The following is a 16378-nucleotide window of genomic DNA, read 5'->3' on the forward strand; positions in this document are numbered from 1 at the left end:
ACAAGAGAAATTTCCAATCCAGATCAACAACATAGCCCTTTGCCTAGACTCTATGGCAATTTGACATTGCCGCTATCCCATAATACCATAGGGAGAGAACAACCCAACAAGTCTCACCTTCATTTCCTTATCAGTCAAAGTTGACCAATCACAAGAGGACTTTCAAATCCATGTCAACAACATAGCCCTTTGCCTAGACTCTGTGGCAATTTGACATTGCCGCTATCCCGTCATACCATAGGAAGAGAACAACCCACCAAGTCTTCTTCATTTCCATATCGGTCAAAGTTGACCAATCACAAGAGGACTTTCCAATCCAGGTCAAAGACTACCTGTCAACAACATAGCCCTTTGCCTATACTCTATGACAATTTGACATCGCCGCTAACCCGTAATACCATAGGGAGAGAAAAACCCACCAAGTCTTCTTCATTTCCATATCGGTCAAAGTTGACCAATCACAAAAGGACTTTCCAATCCAGGCCAAACACTGCCCGTCAACAACATAGCACTTTGCCTATACTCTATGACAATTTGACATCGCCGCTATCCAGTAATACCATAGGGAGAGAACAACCCACCAAATCTCCCTCATTTCCATATCAGTCTAAATTGACCAATCACAAGAGGACTTCCCAATCCATGTCAAAGACTGCCTGTCAAACAACATAGCCCTTTGCCTACTATAGATTCCTATCTGCCTTACAAAAGAATAGAAAGACCCACAGCTTTCTACGACAAGAGCTGTCAGTCAAATAGCCCTTTGCCTAGCCTCTATGGCAAATTAGCCATTGCCTAAGCGCTCCCATGATAAAAACTAACATTACAACACATGGCCATGTGTTGACCTGTGCCTAGTAAGCCTCGACCTCCCTATCCCGTAATACCATAGGGAGAGAAAAACCCACCAAGTCTTCTTCATTTCCATATCGGTCAAAGTTGACCAGTCACAAGAGGACTTTCCAATCCAGGTCAAAGACTGCCTGTCAACAACATAGCCCTTTGCCTAGGCTCTATGACAATTTGACATCGCTGCTATCCCGTACTACCAAAAGGAGAGAAAAACCCACCAAGTCTTCTTCATTTCCATATCGGTCAAAGTTGACCAATCACAAGTGGACTTTCCAATCCAGGTCAAAGACTGCCTGTCAACAACATAGCCCTTTGCCTAGACTCTATGACAATTTGACATCGCCGCTATCCCGTAATACCATTGGCAGAGAACAACCCACCAAATCTCCTTCATTTCCATATCGGTCAAAGTTGACCAATAACAAGAGGACTTTCCAAACCAGGTCAAAAACTGCCTATCAACAACATAGCCCTTTGCCTAGACTCTATGACAATTTGACATTGCCGCTATCCCGTAATACCATACGGAGAGAAAAACCCACAAGTCTTCTTATTTTCCATATCGGTCAAAATTGACCAATCACAAGAGGACTTTCCAATCCAGGTCAACAACATAGTCCTTTGCCTAGACTCTATGACAATTTGACATCGCCGCTATACTGTAATACCATAGGGAGAGAACAACCTACCAAATATATGTGTGTGTGTGTGTGTGTGTGCGTGCGTGCGTGCGTGTTCCTCTGCCCGTGATCCTATTCTCCCTGTGTGTGTCATCCTCTGCCTTCCCTATGCTCCCTGTGTGTGTCATATTCTGCCTGTCCTATGCTCCCTGTGTGTGCCATAATTTTCCTTCCCTGTGTGTGTCATACTCTGCCTTCCCTATGCTCCATGTGTGTGCTCTGCTCTGCCTAAGCCTAGTATTTGTTCTGGGGGTTTGTTAGAATTTGAAAATTATTGTTATTGGCCCCTATGGTGTTTAATCATGTGCTGGTGGTGCTGTGTTATCTACAGGGGAGGAGGAGGTATATGGATTTAAGGGTATTTCTTAATATGACTTAACTTTTTTGACATGAGAGTGATGAGTAATATTCCTGCAGTGAGCACCAACCATTTGCTTTTTTGGTGTGTTACCACCATTAATGTGGACATGGTCTTGTGGTAACATGGGTGTGGTTTAAAGTAGATGTAGTTTAAAAACAGGGAGTGGCCATCACTGGCTTTCATTATCGGCCCTCCACCATGTAGGCCAGAAAAATTTCAGTAATAATACAAAGAATGATGCGATCCGCATCGGAGCTCACCCAGTAGCGCTGTGTTTTCCCGGTCGCAGCCCATGCGAGACGCCGGCCACTTCCTGCCGGTATTCAGTGTAGAGCAAACAGTATTCTCGTCACTATCGGCGCTGATCCAGGACACGGCACACAGACAACGGCATCAATGCAAAAAGGTTGGCTTTATTTGAACACACACATGCGGTTGTGGATTACAGCGGTGGATACACAAGGCTGTCTGACTTACGCGTTTCTTGCCGGATCACCCGGCACTTCCTCTGAGGAAGTGCCGGGTGATCCGGCAAGAAACGCGTAAGTCAGACAGCCTTGTGTATCCACCGCTGTAATCCACAACCGCATGTGTGTGTTCAAATAAAGCCAACCTTTTTGCAGAAAAATTTCAGCCCTTGTTACCACAGAAGTTGAACAGCACTGGAAAATCTGATCTGTGGTAGAAAATGATAATTCAATACCAACCAAAGAGCAGAAGGCTCGCCAAAACTTTGAAACATATTGTACCCCTCTATCAGAAACAATATTGACCGGAAACCCATGCAACTTAAAAATGTTAGAAATTAAAAATTTGCCTAAGGTTTTGGCAGAAGGGAGGTGTGGGGGGGAAATGAAGTGGCTCATTTTGCTAAACCTATCCACCACCACCCAAAAACCAGTCTTCCCCTGAGAGGGAGGAAGATCGTCAATAAAATCCATCAAAAGATGGGACCATGGTCTGTCAGGAATTGGGAGTGGCCTTAACAACCCCAGTGCCAAGTTTTTTAGAGGATTTTGACCTCTCACAAATAGGACAAGAAATAACAAAATTTCGAACATCCTGCTTAAAGGAAGGCCACCAAACATTTTGAGACAAAAGGGACACAGTTTTAGTGATGCCAGGATGTCCTGCCAGGTTGGAATAATGGGCTTCACCCAAAACCTGTTCCCTCAAATCTTCAGGAACAAATAATCTACCAGAGTAAGTCTCTACAGGAGCAGTTGACTGAACAGAGGATAAGAGTGTGGCAAGGTCAGATCCCAGAGCAGCCACAATTAACTCACTGGGAATAATGGGAATGCACTCACTAGTTTCAGATAGATTGGAGTCAAAACTCCTCGAGAGTGCATCTGCCTTTGTATTTTTAGTACCAGGCATGAAAGTAAGAGAAAAATTAAATCGGGTGAAAAACAAAGCCCACCTAGCCTGCCAAGGATTCAGTCGTCTAGCAGATTCAATATATAGCAAATTTTTGTGGTCGGTAAAGACCATTATCACATGCTTAGCCCCCTCCAACAGATGACACCATTCCTCAAAGGCCCATTTAACAGCCAACAATTCTCTATTACCAATGTCATAATTAGCCTCTGCAGGCCAAACATTTTTAGAGAAAAAAGCACAGGGATGTACTTTGTTGGTTGTTAGATTCCTTTGAGAAAGGACTGCCCGAGCCCCAACTTCAGAGGCATCGACCTCCACAATGAATGGAAGCGAGGTGTCAGAATGACAAAGAATGGGGGCAGACACAAATTCTTTTTTAAGGGTTTCAAAGGCTTGGATCGCATCGGGAGGCCACATACTCGGATCTGCACCTTTCTTTGTTAAATCTGTGATAGGAGCTACAATCAGAGAGAAGTTTTTAATAAATTGTCAGTAATAGTTGGCGAAGCCTAAGAATCTTTGGGTTGCCCGTAAAGAAAGTGGCTGGGCCCAGTCTAGTACCGCTTTAACCTTCCCAGGATCCATTTCCAGACCCTTACCAGAGATATTAAACCCCAAAAATTGGACATACGAAACCTCAAAAATGCACTTTTCAAGTTTAGCATAAAGGTTGTTTTCCTTAGCCTGAGTAATACTTCCTGAACGTGTCTACCGTGATCACACAGATTAGAAGAAAAGATTAGAATGTCGTCTAGATAGACCACTATGAATATCCCCAGCAGGTCCCGGAAGATGCCATTGACAAACTCCAGGAACACTGCGGGGGAGTTAAAAAGACCGAATGGCACTACCAGGTATTCGTAGTGGCCGTCCCTGGTGTTAAAAGCCGTTTTCCACTCATCCCCTTCCCTGACACGGATGAGGTTATAAACATCTCTAAGATCAAGCTTGCAATAAATTCTGGCATTTTTAACCTGATCAAATAGTTCAGAAATCAGAGGAAGGGGGTAACCTTTTATGGTGATCTTTTTTAGACCTCTGTAGTCTATACAGGGACGAAGACCACCATCTTTTTTTCACAACAAAAAAGAAACCTGCCCCAGTAGGGGAACTAAAGGGTCTAATGAAACCTCTTTCTAGGTTTTCCTGGATATATTCTTTCATTGCCTGGCAAGGAGAGAGGGTAAGTTCGACCATGAGGGGGAGTAGACCCAGGAATAAGGTCGATTGGACAGTCATACTGTCTATGTGGGGGTAAGGTCTCTGTGGCCTTCTAAGAGAACACATCAGAAAAGCTTGCATAAGCTGCAGGTAACCCCTCAAGGGAAGAGACTGCCACCACCGGAGGAAGGCAAGAAACCTTACATTTAGAACCCCATTGGAAAATCTCCCCTGTTACCCAATCTACATGTGGGTTATGTGCTTGAAGCCAAGGTAACCCTAGAATTAGAGGGTAAGAAGCACCCTCAATAATGAAAAAGGCTAGTTCCTTATAGTGCAAGTTATTGGAACACATGAATAAAACTATAGTTTTCTTGGTTACCAAGCCTGAACCTAAGGGTTTTTTGTCCACCGCTAAAATTCTCATAGGAGGGCTTAGGAACATTACACCATACTGTGAAGGCGGCATCCAGAAAATTCCCCTCCGCCCCAAAATCCACAAAAGCGGAGACTTTGACAGAGCCGATAGGCCAGGTTAATTTAACCGGTATCATAATCCTAGAGGAAGAATGGGGAAAGGAAACTTCTGCACCCAAATGGAGCTCCCCTTCTCCATTTAGGCTTGGAAGTTTCCCAGCCTCTTAGGACATAGATTTAGAAAATTACCCTTTTCCCCACAGTAAATGCAAAGACCCAAATTTTGCCTGTGGGCCTTTTCCTCGGGAGTTAGATGGGATATGCCCAGTTGCATAGGTTATTCCTGAGGCAAAGGCACAGAGGGATTAGGAGGTTTGACATGAGTAACCACATTGGGAAGGAAATACTTAACATTGGTAACCCCTGAATGAAAAGAAGTTCCCCTCTCAACCCTTCTCTCCCTCTGTCTTCTATCTACTTGGATGGCAAGAGACATGAGGTCATCCAGGTTAGTGGATAGAGGGTAATTTACCAGGCTGTTTTTGACAGAGTCTGAAAGCCCTATCCGGAACTGGCTACGAAGAGCCATGGCGTTCCACCCAGTTCTACTGCCCATCTGTGGAACTCAGTGCAATACACCTCCACATCCCGCTTTCCCTGGCGCAGCTTAAGAATCGCGGAATCGGCGGAGGAAGCACGATCCGGGTCATTGTAGAGAATCGCCATGGACTTAAAGAAAGTTTCTAAGGAAAAGCGGGCAGGGTCAGTGGGAGGTAACCTCAGGGCCCAAATTTGGGGATCACCCTGTAACAGGGTCATCACAAACCTCACTTTTTCCTCGCCAGTGGAAAAAGATTGAGGAAAAAAACTGAGGTAAAGTTTACATGCCTCTTTAAATACAAAAAATTGGGTTCTGTCCCCATTGAATTTCTCAGGGAACACAATCTTGGGTTCATGGGTTTTAGGCAAATTACCCATCAAAGCAGGAGAACCCACAGGAGCGGCCACAGGAGGGGTGACTACTGAGGCTGGAGACTGAACAGAAGCATCCAGTCGACGAGTCAAATTGTGAAAACCTTGGATTAGGTAATCTTGCCTCTGCTCATGTTCTTCCAGGCACTGTAATAGTATGGTGAGTAGCGCTTCAGTGGTGGAAGGAGCATCGGCCACAGTGGCTAGAGCTTCTTTGTCCATGGCCCGTTATAATGTCACAGACACCAGAACAAATGCCAAGCACCCTGGTCTCGGCTTGTGCTGTAGTGTGAATGCCTTTGGCCTCGGGAGGAGCCCTCAGCTACTTGGATGCCACCAGGACTTAAACAAGAGTTGCAAGGCTATAGGTTCTGGATAGGCAGAGGGGCACAACAAGGTGTTAGACTGAATAGTAGTCAGAACAGGCTGGGTCGAGGCAGGCAGAAAGTGAGTGTAAACAAATCAGGCCGGGTCTGGGCAGGCAGAGTTCGAAGCATGGTCAGACAGGCAAGAGTCAAAACCGGGAGATCAATTAGATGGATTTAGCAGAAGAGATAGTTGGAATTCAGGCAATGGATCAGGATACAGAGATCAGAATTGTCAGGAACAGGCAGGGGTCACAACAGGTAGTCAGAATCAAGTTCAAAACCAGAATAGCAAAAGCTAACAGCACCATGAACAAAACCGATAACTGGCAATGAAAACCTGTATGATGGCCCTTTAAATATTTTCAAAGTTTGCGCCATTGCGCGCTGACGTCACCACGCCAGCGCGCATGCGCCAATAAAGACTGGAGACCGCCCTAACAATCGGTGCATACAGAAGAGGATGCGGCATGTGGCAGGCATCCCCGCCGAGGGGGCAGCAGGCGTCCCTGCCGACCCCCTCCCACTAGACCGCCAGGGTAGGTTGTTACAGTTTCTAATTGTTTAACATGAAATGTAAAGATTCCAGATTAAAAACACATCATTAATATAATGTAAATATCTCACCAGATTGTCTCCTCACTGTAACATAATAAAAGTCTGCTCAGAACATGTAGTAATTTACACAAGCCAGGGCCATAGGGGCCCCATTTACATCCCAATGTTATGAAGATAAAATTGACTCAAATAAAAAATACTTACGTTAGACACATTTCCAACAATTGCCATAAAAAGTCCTCCTGGTGGGGGGGATTATTCTCTGATTCATAAGAGAGAGGTGAATATTACTGCTGGACCCCAATCCACTGGTGTTGGTTCTTCAGCGCAGGTCAGTGTCTGTGCAGTCCCATAAGGGAACAGTATGTGGGGCCTAAAGTGCCCTCTGTCCAATAGCATGCATGGGGGAAGGGCTAATGGGAATCTCATCAGATTTTGTTATGAATCACAATAAAGACATACAAACACTTTATTATATGAATTAAAAACAAGATAAATGAAAAGTCACCCAATTGAAAAAGCCAAGTTATTAATCTAAACCACCCATACACAGTTACACAATTCGGGGTTCAGTAATTCTTTCCCTTTAGCAGCTTGGACTTTCCCTTGCATTTCCCTATATCCTATAAAGGGAATCTGGGAGCAGGGAAGGTTTTCTTTGTCCAGTGTTAGAGGTTGGAGACTGTTCAGCTCCCTGAGCACTAACCCATTATCTGAGGGTCTGGTACACGTTGTCTGTAGTACAGGTCTAGCAAGAGGCAGCTCCATCTGTTATATCTCACCTCAAACAAAGACAACATGAGGCTGATAAGCTTGGCCATCTTGTCCTCTCACAGAGATGGTTAGTAAGGGATAGTACCCCAGTACCCCACCAGGTATGGAAGCATAAAAAAGGACCACAGGATTATAATATCCTTATATGCTGTTTATAGAATGTGCTCCAGTGCTGCTAGCATGGCTAAATGCCCCAGGTGAGGAGCATCACTGGACAAGTGGGGCAGTTGGGTGATGAGCAGAAGTGATTTATAATATTTGTAGGGGCCCAGCCTGATCAGTGGATACATGGACATCCTTGCACAACTTCACTTTATGTTTGAAATATTTTATTTGGATTTTACAGTAAACCATAAAAATCAATATGATAACAAATAGTATGCAGAATAAGAGCATCAATACAATGACATATTATACAGAATGTATAACTTACAATGAAGTAATATGTAAAATAAAATAGAAACTAACAAGAACTAACTATCACTAACTAAGCCAGTGGGTGCATAGACATTCTTAAAAGAAGAAAGAAAAAGCCCATTGTCTTGGGAATGTCAGATAACCCCCACAATTGAAGAAACTGAGATAATTGACTTCTGGTATTGGAGTCACAGAACTCAAAGTAAGGAGACCATATAAGTCTAAATGATTCTTTGGAATTATTTCCTTTAGTTTTTACTAATAAAGCTTCCTGCAAACTAAGCTGGTTCATGTAAGCAATTGTGTCTGTCAATGAGGGAGACTCATTTTGTAGCCAACAGTTAAATAAAGCCTTTCTGGAGGCAGCCAAAAATAAAATTGACAATATTTTATTTTCTTGGGACTTCAATTCTATATTAAAAATTGAAGAGAGACTACTATCATCTAGAAGCAACAAAGCAAAACCTGGAGATAATTTAATTTTTATTTTCAGATTAATGTTTAGAAAACTGGTAACTTCCCTCCAAAATATACTGACAAGTCCATAGATAGTGAAAAAGGGACACATTATACTCATCCCACTTGGGACAGTATGATGCAGGACTAGAAAAGATACCTTTAGAAAAAAAATTCCCATAGCCTAAGTGAACTAGATTAAAATGTTGTATCCTCCAACTCTCTGCCAAAATTAATTTATTGTAATTACAAATAGACTTCCCCAAATCTCAAGGGGATATTTGACATTGTAGAAACTCAGCCCATTAGTTGGACACTTTAAGTAATGTGTGTGGGTCTGACCCATAATCATTCCATAATTTTTTAGATATAGAGTTAATAGAAATCAAGGAATCTCCAAAAGAAGGAATCTCCAAAAACTCTCCCAAATCTTCAGCTAGCCTATGATCTGCCAAAACAATGTTTCTATTATTACTTAACAAAGAAAGACCACATTGACAAGCTAAGTAATATTATCTATCAGATTCAAGAAGCCCATAGTCTTTTTTGAGTCTTGACCAAGATAACAGAGTCTCATTGGGTGGATCTAATAAATCTTTTACTAAGACTAATCATTTTTTCTTCAAAGAAAATAAAAAGGACTCAGACTTTTGAAAATCTGAGGGTTTAAGTAAGAGTTTAGCTGGCATTAAAGGAGTTTCTGTATAACTGTAGCTATTTCGAGAGAATAAGTGTTTCCACACAAAAATAGAGTGGGATTTTTCTTAAAATCGCTATGAATACTACCCCATTTACTATGTAAAACAGATATAATATCAAAGTGAGGTTCATGAAAAATTTCAATTTCAGGATTTGTAAACTTATTACCATGAGAGATCCACTCAGTGAGATATCTAGTAAGGGCTGATAAATTGAAAGCTCTGATATTCGGGAGATTTAAACCTCCAAGTTTAACTGGAGCTCATAACTTATGGAGAGTAATCTTTGCTTTTTTCCCATTCCAAATAAACTTGATAAGAGCAGAATCAAGTTTCTTGATATCAGAATGTTTTATAAGCAAAGGGAGATTAATTAATGTGTATATCAGCTTGGGGAATATCAAAGATTTAAAAAATATCACTCATCCCTTAAGATTAAGGGGAGCATTGGCCCATTTATCTTACATGGAGGAAACCTTATGACAAGCTGGAGTAATATTTAATGAATATAAATTATTTAAGTGTGAAGGAATTATTAATCCTAAATATTTTATCTGATTTTTGGGGTATTTCAGGTGAAATTTTTTAAGTAAAGAGTTTGAAAAAGAACCATATATGTTCATCATTTCAGATTTATCCACATTAACCTTATAACCAGAAAAAGACTGGAAATCTTGAAGTAAGTCAAAAACAATCTTGAATGAAGACTCTGGGTTTCTTAAAATCAGCAACAAATCATCTGCAAAGGCTAAAACCTTGAGTTGTTTATTATTGATGTTAATTCCCTTTATCAATTTAGACAAATCAATGAAACAAATTAATGGTTCTAGTGCAATATTAAATAAAAGGGGCGATAACGGACAGCCTTGTCTCGTACCCTTAAATATTTCAAAGGGTGAAGACTTAGCTCCCCCCAAGATTATTTGCATTTTGGTACTTTTAAAGAGGCATTCGATATATTGGTAAAATGGGCCAGTGATACCAAATTTTTGAAGGCACATAAACAGATGTTTCCATGTTATATTATCAAATGCCTTCTCAGCATCAATATTAAGAATAGAACTGGGAATTTTATGCTTTTTGGCAAAAAATAAAATATGGATCAAAGCCCTAATATTTTTAACTCCAGATCTGTTTTTAATAAAGCCATTTTGGGTTTCTGAAATTATGGAGGGAAGAATTAAAGAGAGCCTATCAGCAAGATCCTTAGATAGCATCTTGATATCATGATTTAATAAAGACATTGGTCTATAGAAAGAGGGAAGAGATAAGTCTTTGTCCTTTTTTGGGATAACTCTAAGATTTGAGAGTTCACTAGAGGGTAAATGTTTTCCAAAGAATAACATGTCATTAAATAAAATTTGTTAGAAAATGTGAGATCTTGTCTTTCATTATTTTATAAAAAGATGGAGTTAAGCCATCAGGGCCACCTGCTTTAGAAGTTTTCAAATTATTTATAATATTGGAGACTTCTTCAGTGGAAATTGGACTATTAAGACTTTCCATTTGTTAACTGGTTATCAGTATCCCTTATTTTTATAAGCTTAGCCCGCTTTTTTTCCGCCTTAGTGAGATTAAAAAGCAAAACAACTTCACTTTATTATTACCTGTCCTTCATGCCCACACATTATAAATAACTGGCCAATGTAAGAAGCTGCTCAGTACTGATGTAAGATATGGCAGCCAGAAGACAAGGAAAATGCACTAATCAGTATTTATTCAGTATTTCTGTGTATCCTGAATGGTGGTAATTCTATCATAGGGTTTAATTGGATTAATTCACTGGTAAGATTCAGGGCACACGCTCAAATTCAGGGAGATTAGTAGCCCAGGGATGGCACTTGGAACGCTTTGTTTTCCGAAGTCACCCGAAGTTTCCTCGTGAGGCAACTTCAGGCGATTTCGGAAAGCGATGATCAGGGATTTATTTAAGAATTCTCACCCAGGCACCATCATCATGAAGATAGACTGCAGCATGGAGGGGCTCAGTGAATGTGGCAGTGAAGGTGTGTAAGTGTCTGATTGGCTCACTCAGCTCATAAAAGGACAGACGTCCAGCCTCATAGTCCAGCCAGATCCTGATTCTGCTGCAGGAAGGGGCATGGGGTAAATGTGTGTCTTTTCTGTCATGTGCCACGGTATATCTGTTATTCTTATCCCATCTGTACAAACACCAGGACTTCTTATTATTACCAATGATGGACTGATCCCCTCCCCTCTCTATAGTGGGAAAGGCCACCCCTACCCCCCAGTCCTCTGATTCACTGACCTCCACTTCCCAGTAATGTCGCCCTGAGGGGAAACTCCTGCTGCTTAAAGCCTGAGGCACCAACTGAAATCTCTCTGGAGATTGTGGGTAATGTAGTTCTGTATGTGAGTAGGAAGCAGATTTCCTGTCCTCTGATACAGATACATTATTAGCAGCCGTATTTATATCCAGTAACAGGTCTGTAGCCTCCTGCCCATAGATCCTTCCCTTTACCCCAGTCACAATGGCAGCTAAGCCTGTGAGTAATGTCTCTGAGATCAGATCCACATCCAGATCCCCTACAGCAGGGACCTTTATATCATGTCTCTCTCTGCCCCCCTCATTATCTGCAGCTCCATGTGATTCCCGTTCCTGTAGGACAGTGAGTGGATCTGCCATGTTGCACAGCTCCTCAATGTGACGGATCTTCCTGGACAGCTCGTCCTTCTTTATTTCCAGCTGCTCCATCAGATCAGTGAGTGTGAATGAGAGCTTCTCTTTCTGGCTGGAGATGTCCCTCAGGAGTCTCTTCTCTAGGGCTTCCAGCTGTTCCCTGATGTCTCTAAACAGGGCAGTGACTCTCTCTGTCTCACCGGCTGCTTTTTCTGCCACTTCTCTCCTGCGCTCCTGCAGTCTCTGGGCTTCTCTCTCAGTCTCTTCTCTCTCTCTCTCTGGCCTCAGTTTCTCCAGAACTTTCCTCAGTTTCTCTTTCTTCTTCTCAGAGGCCTCACTCAGCAGCTCCACCCTGTGGCCCCTGTGCTCTCCGGGCAGACAGCAGGACTCACAGATACAGACAGACTCCTCCCAGCAGTAATATTTCAGGGGTTCATCATGGACTGAGCATTTCTTGTGCCCCATGTCCAATGTGGGTTCAATTAAGACGTGTTTCTCTGACTTGCTGTGCATCCTCAGGTGCTTATTACATACAGAAGCCTCACAGTGCAGACATGATTTAACAGCAGGTACATGGGAGTCACAGTAGGTGCAGGGAATCCCAGTGTCCCCCGGCTCCGGCTCAGCAGAAAGGAATCGCTCTGCTATGTTCCTCAGAGTTCTGTTCCTGGGCAGGGCAGGGCGCTCCTTAAACTCCTGTCTGCATTCAGGGCAGGAATAAGCCCCAGATGCCTCCTGGGTGTCCCATGTTGTCTCAATACAGCCCCGGCAGAAGTTATGGTCACACGGCAGGGATACAGGATCAGTATAAATGCTCAGGCAGATGGAGCAGCTCAGCTCGTCTCTCAGATCAGCAGCCGACGCCATTACTGAGAGCAGGAACAGCAACTGAACAAGAAACGAAACTGAAAGTTTCCTTTTATCAAAGACAAACAGCCCTTTGTACTCCTGGGAGTTAACCCTCTCAGTTCTGAATACAGTGTGTATCAGTAAAATCAGCAACTGCAAGAAACTCTAGACATTTACTAGAGTAATGGGGTTTGTAAATATGGTATAATGACAACTGATATTTCACTTATTTGAGTTAATAATAATAATATTTAGGGAATAGTGATCATAACATGGTCTCATTTGAGATTCTGTTGCACAAACAACTCTATAAGGGAGGAATTAATCACTAAATTTTATCTGTGCAAACTGTGCCAGTATAAGGGCATCTCTTTAACATATTAACTGGGAAAGGATTTTCACTGGGATAAACAGAACAAAAATAGGACATATTTATTATAAATCTACATGTCAGTATATTCCCCTTGTAAGCAAGGAACGGCAGTTTTACAAAGCCAAACCTTTGTGGTTGAAGTGTTATTGTTCAGGTGAGTAAAAAAAGACCTGCTTTCAAGTTAGCTGGGACACCTGAAACATTTATCAGGTACAAGGAGGCCAAAAAAATCTATAATAAAATGTATAATAAAATGTTTTATTCACTGAACTGTTATATACATGGTACATATACTGTTCAATACTGTGTAAAAACTTTAATAATCATAAAGTTGAAAAAAAAGCTATAATAAAATATAGATGGAAAGGGGCATTGCAGCAAGAAGTAAAAGTAATCCAAAATAATTTTGATTAGTAAAAAATGAACTATGAAGTATTGAGACTTTTAGTATCAGAGGGAGATCAGTTGGTTGATGAGAGCAGGGAAAACAGAGATTTTAACTTAAAAAATGTTTGTCTATCTACACAATTGAGGAAGCAACTAATGAAGGTTTCTCTTTTAAAAGACCATATTCTAATAATATAACTATTGATGGGGTGTATTTCAGGAGGAAATTCAAAAGAGACTACAACGTGTAAATGTAAATACCTATTTTTGCTGAGGAAAGTAAATTGTGCAGAAATATATGTATAAATATATATAAATTGGAAAACTGGGTAGCAAACTGGAAAATGAGGTTCATTATTGACTAGTGCAAGGTTATGTGAGTTATACACTAAATGGCAGTGTATTGGTGGTTTCTTTAATTGTGAAGGACTTGGTGATATTTGTGGATAACACAGTGTGTAACTCTAGGCAGTGTCATTAAAGTTCTGTCTTGCATAAAAAAGGATGAAAACATAATTTTGCTTCTTTATAAGTCACTGCCAAAGCCTCATCTTGAGTATGGGGGGCAGCAATGAATAAAGCAATACTGACACCCATTAAACCTCTTTTTTTATACCTCCTATTGTGTTATTTTTGTTATGAGCTCCAAAGTTTTATATATGACCAATATGAGCGGATCAACTACAGGTCCACAAAGCAGCCATGTTTGCTCTATTCTTCTGCACTGCCATGTGAATGCCCCCATCAAAAACAGGAACAAAAACCCCCCAATTTCTTTGCCTGCATCAGGGGACTCTCCCTTTCCTCATGCTTTTTAGGTCCTCTCTAGGGATAGCAACTAGTTCACTGCCATATGAATCATCTATTTCCTATCCACTAGAGGTACTTTCCAAGTAGTCACTATCCTCCTGGAATGGCAGGGAAAGATAAAGTCCCACCCGTTGCCCAGCACTATACTGGAACTTGTCATCAGCCTCTGGGCCAATCACACACTGTACACATTATGTTAATAAGCAAAAGTAGCTACATGGGTTTTTGCCCAGCAACCAGAGAACAAGGAAGTGTAGGTATTTAAAGTCATAGGGAAGCATTAATCCTATGGGTCCCTACATGTGTATTATGTATTTACAGTAGGTTATTAAATGTATCTGTCTTAATAGTTTTTCCTATGTTTTGTTTATCTAAAAGGTTACAGCTATATTTTTACAGCGCTAGTTAGTACTTTATAAGTTGTCTGTTTTTTTATTTTATTCAGAGCTAAGATAGAGCACTTAGAATTTAGAAAGTTTAAAGTTTTTCTTTTACTATTTTTCTTAGTGGGAGATGTCACTGAATTTAAACAGCCTCAATATAATTTCCTGCAATGTTAATGGTCTAGAAGATTTTATAAAGAGAACTAAGATTTTGAAACATGTAGGTAAACTGAAAGCAGATGTAGCGCTTTTATAGGAATTCCATTTTAATGAAACTGATAACAGAAAGCTGTTTAAAGGTAAGGTGGGTGAAATGGTTTACTCAGCAGCGGTTAAAAATAAAAATAAAGTTGCAATTCTGTTTAGAAAAAATTAAACAATTGATATTGTTCAAATAGAGAAAGACAAAGATGATAGATTTATCTTTGCAATAGTTGAGATAAGAGATAAACTTTTCCATTTTGCTTTGATCTACTCTCCTAACAAAGATAGAGGAGCATTATTTTCTCAGATATCACCGAAGGTTAATATTATTGAAAAAGGGTATTTTAATGAAATCCATAATTTTAAAATAAGGTGACTATCTTTGGTTCCCTGTCCTTCTGAAGGGAATTCTAAGTTGTTAAGCAATTTTATTAAAGATACAGGTCTAAATGACACTTGGAGAATATTCCACCCATCCAAAAAGGACATTACTTTCTTTTCTTATCCACATAACGTGGGCACAATAATTGATTACTTGTTTGTATCAAATGTTATTGATAAGAAGGCCCTTGTTAATATAGGTCTCGTTGAATATTCATACCACACTCCTCTTAAAACTAGTCCCATCCCATGATCTTTCACATCTTTTCTATTAGATAGAAAGGACTTCATTGAAATGTTGTAAAATAGTTGGACTTTGTTCATTAAAGAGAATAGCTGTCATCGGGAAAATACAACCCTTCTCTGGGAAACTTGGAAGGCTGTGGTGAGGGGAGAAATTACAGCTTTTAAAAAGAGACTTCTTAGGAATGTTAATTCTAAATTTTCAAAATTAAACAAGTCTTTGTTTGACTAATATTTGACTAAAAAAAACAAGTAGTTGAGAATGTTATGGTTATAAAGAAACACTTGCTAAAATAAAAGCTTGGAAAGAAGCTTGGTCCAAGAAAACACAATTAATAAAACTGTCACGGTCGGCACTCAACAGCAGAACAAACACCAGGCACCCTGGTCTCGGCTCGTGCTTCACCAGTAGTGTGACCACCTTTGGGCCTTGGGAGGAGCCCTCGGCTTACTTGGATGCCACCTGGACTTAAACGAGAGGTGCAAGATGAGGGTTCTGGATAGGCAGAGGGGCACAACTGTAGATAGAGTCTTTAAGGCCAAAGGTCACGGTACAAGCAGGATAGGCGAATTCGTGGTCAGACAGGCAGAATCGAGGCAGGTAGATAGCAGGATCGTCAGGCAGGCAAGGGTCAAAACCAGGTAATCAATCAGATGGGATGAGGCAGAATCGGAATCAAACAACAGGCAGGAGTCAAACCAGGAAGTCAATCAGGAGGGACAGATGGAATCGGAGTCGGTTTCAGGCAAGAGTCAGGTTACGGAAGTCAAAACACAGAAGTTCAAAACAGAATTCAGGCAAACAGGTACTAGCACAAGGCTCAGGAACCACCAGGAAACTAATCCTATCACGGGCAAAGAATACAGTGTAATGGCCCTTTAAATACCCATAAGCTAAATAACAGTTTATATAAAATAAATGGGCAGCTAATACATGCAGCACTCCTAACCAGTGGCAATAGGGCCTCACTAACTAACTTGCTAGTGCAATCTGTCTAGCTAACTTAGAAAAA

General features: G+C 41.0%; 1 protein-coding gene across 1 annotated transcript; it reads right to left on the reverse strand.

The window, feature by feature from the left end:
• Nucleotides 1-8122: 8122 nt before the first annotated feature.
• On the reverse strand, nucleotides 8123-15770 carry LOC108704420 (E3 ubiquitin/ISG15 ligase TRIM25). The gene has a single exon (XM_018240966.2). The coding sequence runs from the start codon at nucleotides 12600-12602 to the stop codon at nucleotides 11019-11021; it is 1584 nt and encodes a 527-aa protein (XP_018096455.1). The 5' UTR covers nucleotides 12603-15770; the 3' UTR covers nucleotides 8123-11018.
• Nucleotides 15771-16378: the final 608 nt, after the last annotated feature.

This window comes from Xenopus laevis, chromosome 4S (genome assembly GCF_017654675.1).
Source record: "Xenopus laevis strain J_2021 chromosome 4S, Xenopus_laevis_v10.1, whole genome shotgun sequence".
Taxonomy (NCBI): Eukaryota; Metazoa; Chordata; class Amphibia; order Anura; family Pipidae; genus Xenopus; species Xenopus laevis.